General features: G+C 41.5%; 1 protein-coding gene across 1 annotated transcript in view; it reads left to right on the forward strand.

Annotated features, from left to right (window-relative positions):
* Positions 1 to 8,622, forward strand: part of SMARCC1 (SWI/SNF related BAF chromatin remodeling complex subunit C1) — a 198,748-nt gene that overhangs the window by 44,997 nt on the left and 145,129 nt on the right. The window contains 2 exon segments of the mRNA XM_075061930.1: positions 826 to 951; positions 1,717 to 1,835. Coding sequence (XP_074918031.1) covers positions 826 to 951; positions 1,717 to 1,835 — 245 coding nt within the window.

Genomic DNA, 8,622 nt, shown 5'->3' on the forward strand with positions numbered 1-8,622 from the left:
GGGAAAAGCCTAATAAGGCTTGAGAACAGGAACTAGTTGCACTGATGTGGCCCTTTCAGGATCTTAAAAGGCTTTTAGTGCTGCTCAGTTGGTAGAGGTTTCTTTCCCAAATCTCTATTCCATAAATGTCAATGTAATTGGTCAGTGTCCATGTTGGAATGAACTATATATTCGTACATATGTGTGACTTTAGTACAGAGTGACTGCCCCAGGGACTAAGGTTCTCTCTTCATTCCCAGGACAGGCATGGCATCAGTGAAAGCTTTCCCTCCTAGGAATGAGAGGGAAGTTCAGTCCTTGAGGTTTCTGTTGAGATTGCCAACAAATTTCAACAGAATGCACCAGTTGTGAGCATTATTTTTGTGTGAGAGATGGGGACAACTATCCACTGGAGACTGATTGTGACCACCAAGATGTTCCCTGTTATACCTTAAAGGTTTTTGTACCGAATGCAGTTTTGTATCTTTAGTCTCAAAATGACATGCTCATACAGCATTGTTCCAACAAGAACTCTCACCTACCAGCACAAAAGACTTAGAATAACTAAACAGCAGAAATAAGGAGGAAGTCAATAGATTTGTTACTTGGCATAATTACCTTGTTGCATTACTTTGTGCAGTTATTGTGTCTTACATTTGGTACATAGGAAACCAATAAATGCTTTCCAAAACCTCCAACTTTAGTAACCAAATTATAGTACTCCTTTTCCTTAAAATCTTACTGGATTGGTCATGGAGGCTTGTGTTCAAGTGTAAAGCTAGTGCAGAAACCTCGGCATTAGTGGGAGTGTTTACTGACATCAGTATTTGTTGGATTTGCTGTTAGGTTCATGCCAAATGGATTCTGGACACAGATATATTCAATGAATGGATGAATGAAGAGGATTATGAGGTGGATGAGAACAGGAAGCCAGTGAGTTTTCGCCAGCGAATCTCTATGAAGAATGAAGAGGTATGGTATTTCTCTGTTGGTGGATGACTTGTTGATTTAGCAGTGTTAATTATGTTCTTTACTGCCATGTAAGTTAGACTTCTTAGGAATCAAGGCTGCTAAATTAGGTGCTAGTCTCTCCGGAGCTAAAGGTAACAAGGTCACATGTAAATGCATGTATATCGCACCCTTCTGGGAAAATGGACGCACTTGGTGTCTCCCTTTAACACAGCAGGGTATGTCTTTTTTCCCAAAAAAATATAAATGTGGGGGCCTACTTTGCTTTTTCTTTTCCTCCCACAAACTTAAATTGGGGCTAAATTGATACAGAAGCAATTTAAGATTTTAATTTCCAAATTTCTTTGGCCTGAAGTACATGTTGAGGCCACTAGCCCACACTTGTCACTATAACTGGGGAGATCAGTGAAAACATTAGCTATTCCTAGAAGTTACTTGGAGCTCAAAGTTAAATACCAAACATTCCCCATTGTGAGTAGGCTCAGTGCTTCAGACAGGTCAAAGGTTTGTATGTGGACCGTGCTGTGTTTTAAAAGCCCGTTTCTGTGGCAGACAGCCATGCCAGCAGTTAAAGGTTAATTGTAGAAATGGTACAGGCCACTTTCCATATTTCGATGTGGGTGTTCTGAAGTTGAACGTGATTGCTGCTGCACTGTTGTTGTTTCAGCACCCTGGATGCAGGGCGTATTAGGAGAGGTCTGCAGTCTGCGCTTAGTTTCAGTGAGCTGTGGTAATTGGTACTGACTGAAAACTTCGCTTCTCTAACAGCCTGTCCGTAGCCCTGAGAGAAGAGACAGGAAAGCAGCAGCGAGTACTAGGAAAAGAAAGCATTCACCTTCTCCTCCCCCCACTCCTGTGGAATCAAGGAAAAAGACTGGAAAGAAAGGGTGAGTGTCAGGATCAGACAACCAAAGATGAACTTTGCTCAGGCTGAAACTGGAGCAGAGAGAGCTCTTGAAACAAGTCACTTTCCTCCCTTTGTCCCCCCACATCAGACTCTTGTTGACATAACCATGTGTTTGCAATTGGAATGTATGAATTTTTAATGCTGTACATTGAATTTCTTTGATCACTCAGGGGGAATGTGTTGCCTGCAGATAGAGCAAAGTTGGGTGCAGTTATTTATTCTAAACCTGATGAGAACTTCTCCATTGAGAGGCAGATATCATTAACAGTCAGACTTAGGATTTGTCCATATTAAAGTATTCCCAGGGTTCCTAGATTGATTTAATTACTAGTGCAAATCCCTTATGTACATAGATGCATTTATAAAGGTTTTAACTTTGCTTACATCATTTTAGTTTACACTTGTAAATTACTGAATTAAACTGAACCAATTTCAGTTGTTTAATGTTCAAAAAACGTAAGTGTCTACAACAAGGAGTTTGCACCTGGATAACTAGAGAGAATTTTTAATCCAGTTGGTTACACTGATACAACTTTCTTAATACAGACCAGCCCTTGCTGATTATTAGTGAGTTGCAAATAATTTTTATTGTATTTTTGCCCTTCTATGTTGCTTTGATCTATGAAGAAGGCTTGAAAGGGTTTTTACAAGGTAAAGAATGTAAGAGTGGCCATCCTGCGTCAGATCAAAGGTCCATTCAGCTCAGTATCCTGGCTTCCAACTGGCCAATGCCATGTGCCCCAGAGGGAATGAACAGAACAGGCAATCAGCAAGTGATCCATCCCCTTTCACCCATTCCCAGCTTCTGGCAAGCAGAAGCTAGGGACACCATCTCTGCCCATCCTGGCTAATGGCCATTGATGGATCTATCCTCCATGAAATAACCTAGTTCTTTTTTGAATCCTGTTTTAGTCTTAGCCTTCACAACATCCTCTGGCACAGAGTTCCACAGACTGACTGCGTTGTGTGAAAAAATATTGCCTTTTGTTTGTTTTAAACTTGCTGCCTATTAATTTCATTTGGTGACCCGTAGTTCCTGTATTATGAGAAGGAGTAAATAATACTCCTTATTTACTTTCTCCACATGGTCATGATTTTATAGACCTCTATCATATCCCCCCTTAGTCATCTCTTTTCCAAGCTAAAAAGTCCCAGTCTTATTAATCTCTCCTCATATGGCAGCCATTCCATACCCCTAATCAATTTTGTTGCCTTTTCCTGAACCTTTTCCAATTCCAATATATCTTTTCTGAGATGAGTGATCACATCTGTACTCAGTATTCAAGATGTGGGCAAACTGTGGATTTATATAGAGGCAATACATTTTCTGTTTTATCTAGCCCTTTCTTAATGATTTCCAACATTCTGTTCACTTTTTTGACTGCCACTGCACATTGAATGGATGTTTTCAGAGAACTGTCCACAGTAACTCCAAGATCTTTCTTGAGTGGTAACAGCTAATTTAGACCCCATCATTTTATATGTATAGTTGGAATTGTTTTCCAATGTGCACTTCTTTGTATTTATCAACATTAAATTTCATCTGCCATTTTGTTGCCCCATCACCCAGTTTTGAGAGATACTTTTGTAGCTCTTTGCAGTCTGCCTGGGACTTAACTATCTTGAGTAGTTTTGTATCATCTGCAGATTTTGCCACCTCACTGTTTACCCCCTTTTCCAGATCATTTATGAAGATATTGTCTAGGACTGGTCCCAGTACAGACCCCTGGGGGACAGCACTATTTATCTCTCTCCACTCTGAAAACTGACTATTTATTCCTACCCGTTGTTTCCTATCTTTTAACCCGTTACCAATCTATGAGAGGACCTTGCCTCTTATCCCATGATCGCTTATGTTGCTTAAGAGCCTTTGGTAAGGGACCTTGTCAAAGGCTTTCTGAAAATCTAAGTACACTATATCCACTAGAACCTCCCTTGTTCACATGCTTGTTGACCTCCTCAAAGAATTCTAGTAGATTGATGAGGCATGATTTCCCTTTACAAAAACCATGTTGACTCTTCCCCAACAAATTATTCATCTATGTGTTTGACAGTTTTGTTCTTACTATAGTTTCAACCAGTTTGCCTGGTACTGAAGTCAGGCTTACTGGCCTGTAATTGCTGGGATCACCTCTGGAGCCCTATTTAAAAATTGGTATCATGGTAGCCATCCTCCCGTCATCTGGTACAGAAGCTAATTTAAATGATAGGTTACAGACTACAGTTAGTAGATCTGCAATTTCACATTTGAGTTCCTTCAGAACTTGGGTAAATATCATCTGATCCTGGTTATTTATTACTGTTTAGTTTATCAATTTGTTCCAGAACCACCTCTAATGACACCTCAATCTAGGACACTTCCTCACATTTGTCATCTAAAACTAATAGCTCAGATTTGGGAATCTTCCTCACATCCTCACCCATGAAGACCAATGCAAAGAATTGATTTAATTTCTCTGTAATAGCCTTATCGTCCTTGAGTGCTCCGTTAGCATCTCAATCATCTTGTGGCCCCACTGATTGTTTAGCAGCTTCCTGCTTCTGATGCACTTAAGAACATTTTTTTGCTATTACTTTTTGACTCTTTGGCTAGCGGTTCTTCTAATTCTTTTTTGCTCTTCCTAATTATATTTTTACACTTCATTTGCCAGAGTTTGTTCCTTTCTATTTCCTCACTAGGATTTAACTTCCACTTTTTAAAGGATACCTCTTGCTGCTTCTTTTACTTTATTTAGCCCCAGTGGCACTTTTTTTGGTTCTCTTACTATGTTTTTTAATTTGGGGTATACATTTAAGGTGAACCTCTATTATGGTGTCTTTAAAAAGTTTCCATGCAGCTTTCAGGGATTTCATAGATTCATAGATTCATAGACTCTAGGACTGCAAGGGACCTCGAGAGGTCATAGAGTCCAGTCCCCTGCCCTCATGGCAGGACCAGATACTGTCTAGACCATCCCTGATAGACATTTATCTAACCTACTCTTAAATATCTCCCGAGATGGAGATTCCACAACCTCCCTAAGCAATTTATTCCAGTGTTTAACTACCCTGACAGACAGAGAGAGAATGTAGATTTTCTGGATGTATAGCGAATGGATTTCTTCATCAAGAGTTGAAGTACCGACAAGAGGGGATGCCATTTTAGATGGTTTTGGTGAGCATGAGGGACCTCGTAGAAGCAAATGGTGGTGAACGCTTGGTTCGAGTGATCATGAGCTGATTCAGTTCAAAACTAATGGACAGGATAAACCAAACGTAGATCTGGGATTAGGGTTTTCGACTTCTCGAAGGGCTAATTTAAAGGTTAAGGAAATTAAGTTAAGGAAGTGGATGGACGGAGGAACTTGTGGATTTAAAATGCGGAGGACGGGCCCTGGATTACTTAGTCGCAGCTGGCGGAAAACCTGTCAGGAAGCCTGCATCCCCAAGAAAGGGGGAAAAAAAACGCATAGGCAGGGAGTTGTAGGCAAAGCTGGGAGAGCAAGCGAACTCAGAGAGGGGATTAGGAAAAAGCAGAAGCTTACAGGGAGTGGAAGAAAGGCGGAGTTAGCAAGGAAGCTATTGTGAGGTCAGCATGTAGGGATAAAGTGAGGAAAGGCTAAGAGCCGCATAGAACTGGACCCTTAGGCAAGGGAATCAAAACCAATAGTAAAAGGTTCGTACAGCCACATAAATAAGAAGAAAACAAAGAAAGAAGTGGCCCGCATACACGAGGATGGAAAACCGGAGTTAAGGATAACCTAGGCAATGGCCCCAATATCTAAATAAGTACTTTGCCTCAGTCTTTAATAAGCTAAGTGAGGAGTTCAGGGAATGATGGAGGGATGAAAACGGGAATGTGGATAATGGAGGTGGATATTACCAGCATCTGAGGTGAGGCCAAACTTGAACAGCTTATGGCAAATGGAGGGGGCCCGGACAATCTCCAAATGCCGAGATATAAAAGGAACTGGAGTGTGAAATTGCGAGCACCGTTAGCGAGAATTTTAAGGCAATCGGTAAACTCGGGGGTTGTACCGTATGACTGGAGATTGCTAACCGTAGTTCCCTGTTTTTAAGAAGGGAATAAAGTGACTGGGTAATTATCGGCCGTAGCCTTGAAACGTCTGTAGTATGTAAGGTCTTGGAAAAAATTTTAAGGGAGAAAGTAGTTAAGACATTGAGGTCATGGTAATTGGGAACGAATTGCAACATGGATTACTAAAGGTAATCGCAAATCCAACGCCTGATCTCCTTCTTTAGAAGGTGACGGATTACTTAGACAAAGAAATGCGGTAGAGTCTAATTACCTCGATTTCAGTAAGCGCGTTTGACACAGTTTCCGCATGGGAACTGTTTAGTTAATTGGAAAAGATGGGGATGAATATGAAAGTTGTAAGGGGATAAGGAAACTGGTAAAGGGGAGACTCCAGCGGGTCGTACTGGAAAGGGTAACTGTCAGGCTGGACAAGAGGTTTACTAGTGGAGTCCCCAAGGATCCAGGTTTTGGACCAATCTTATTTAATCCTTTTTATTACTGACCTTGGCACAAAGAGCGGGAATAGTGCTAATAAAGTGTCGGATGACACAAAGCTGGGGGGTATTGCTAACACGGAGAAGGAACAGGGATATCTATATGCAGGAAGATCTGGAACCTGTAAACTGGAGTAATAATAATAGGAATGAAAGTATAATAGTGAAGAAGTGCAAGGTCATGTACAACTAGGGATTAATAATAAAAATTTAGATATAGTTGGGACGCATCAGTTGGAAGCGACAGAGGAAGGAGAAGGACCTTGGGGTAATTGTGATAGCAGGATGACTAGATGAGCCCGTCCAATGTGGATATGGCTGTTAAAAAAGCAAATGCGGTTTAAAGGATCATCGGCGAGGTATTTCCAGCAAGGATAAGGAGGTGTTATACCAGTTGTATAAGGCGGCTGGTTGAGACGCCCATATGGAATATTGTGTGCCAGTTCTGGTGTCCCATGTTTAAGAAGGATGAATTCAAACTGGAACAGGTTTCAGAGACGGGCTACCTAGGATGATCCGAGGAATGGAAAACCTGTCTATGATAAGGATGATCTCAAAGAGCTTGCTTGTTGCTGGCCAAGAGGCGTCTGGGGGGATATGCTTGCTCTATATAATATATCAGGGGGATTAACTTAGGGAGGAGAGGAATTATTTAAGTTTAAGTACTAAATCGTAGGCACAAGGACAAATGGGTACAAACTGGATATCAGGAAGTTTAAGACTTGAAAATTAGACGAAGGTTTCTAACCGTTAGGGGAGTGACGTAATCTGGAACAGCTCGCGAGGAAGTAGTGGGGGCAAAAGACTTATCTGGCTTTAAGACTAAGCTTGATAAGTATAATGGGGGGGATTTATGATGGGATAAGTTAATTGGGCAATTTGATCTTGGTTTATGCAGCAGATAAGTCGCTCAATGTTTGTCTGTGAGGGATGTTGGAGGGATGGGAACTGAGTTACTGCAGAGAAATTCTTCTTGTTGCTGGCTTGGTGAGTCTTGCCCACAATGCTCAGGATTTAGCTGATCGCCATATTTTGGGGTCAGGAAGGAATTTTCTCCAGGGCGGATTGGCAGAGTCCCCTGGAGGTTTTCCACCCCCTTGCAGGCGTGGGGCATTGGGTCGCTTGCCTGGTGGATCTCTGCAGCTTGAGGTCTTCACACCACAATTTGAGGATTTCAATACTCAGGTCATGGGTAGGGGTTGTTTATAAAAAGTGATGGATAGGGTTCTGTGGCCTGCTTGTGCAGGAGGTCAGACTAATGATCATATTGGTCCCTTCTGATCCTATGAGTCTGAGAACCGTATCAATCTTACTAAATCCTAGGTATAACCCAATCCACCGTTCTCCCTTATCCACAAGACTCGTTATCCTATCAAACAAAGCTATCAGATTGTTTGACACGATTTGGTTCTTTAGCAAATCCATGCTGGCTATTCCCTACACCTTCGCTCCAAGTGTTTGCCAGATGATTTCTTTAAATTACTTGCTCCATATCTTCCCCTGGCACGGAAGTTAAACTAACGGTCTGTAGTTTCCTGGTGTTTTATTTCCCTTTTTAATAGGTGGTCACTAATTTGCCTGTTCCAGTCTTCTGAAATCTCTCCCGTCTCCCATGACTTTCAGTGATAATAGCAAGAGGCTTCAGATACCTCCTCTATAACTCCTTGAGTATTCTAGGATGCAATTTCATCAGGCCTGGTGACTTGCAGGCACTATACTTTTCCTAAGTGATTTAAACTTGCTCTTTTTTTTATTTATCTTTTAAACCTATCCCCTTCCATACGCATCACTGTGTTAGACCATTCCTTCAGACCTTTCAGTGAAGACGAAACGAAGAAGTCATTAAGCACTTGCCATTTCCAAGTTTCCTGTTACTGTTTCTCCTCCTCACTGAGCAATGGCCTACCCTGTCCCTTGGTCTCCTCTGCTCTAATGTATGATCAAAAAGTCTCTTGTTTCCCTTAATTCCCCATAGCTAGTTGCGCAACCCCTCCCCCCTTCATTTTGTGCCTTGCCTTTCTAATCTTGCCCCTGCATTCCTGTATTGTTTGCCTATATTCATCCTTTGTAATCGACTCTAGTTTCTATTTTTTATGACTCCTTTTTTATTTTTGTAAGTCATGCAAGATCTCACGTGTTAAGCCAAGGTGGTCTTTTTTGCCACATTTTCCTATCTTTCCCTAACCATGGAAATAGCTTGCTTTGGGCCTTAATAGTGTCCCTTTGAAAAACTGCCACTCTCCTCAGTTTTTCCG

Source organism: Chelonoidis abingdonii, chromosome 2, assembly GCF_003597395.2.
Source record: "Chelonoidis abingdonii isolate Lonesome George chromosome 2, CheloAbing_2.0, whole genome shotgun sequence".
Taxonomy (NCBI): domain Eukaryota; kingdom Metazoa; phylum Chordata; order Testudines; family Testudinidae; genus Chelonoidis; species Chelonoidis abingdonii.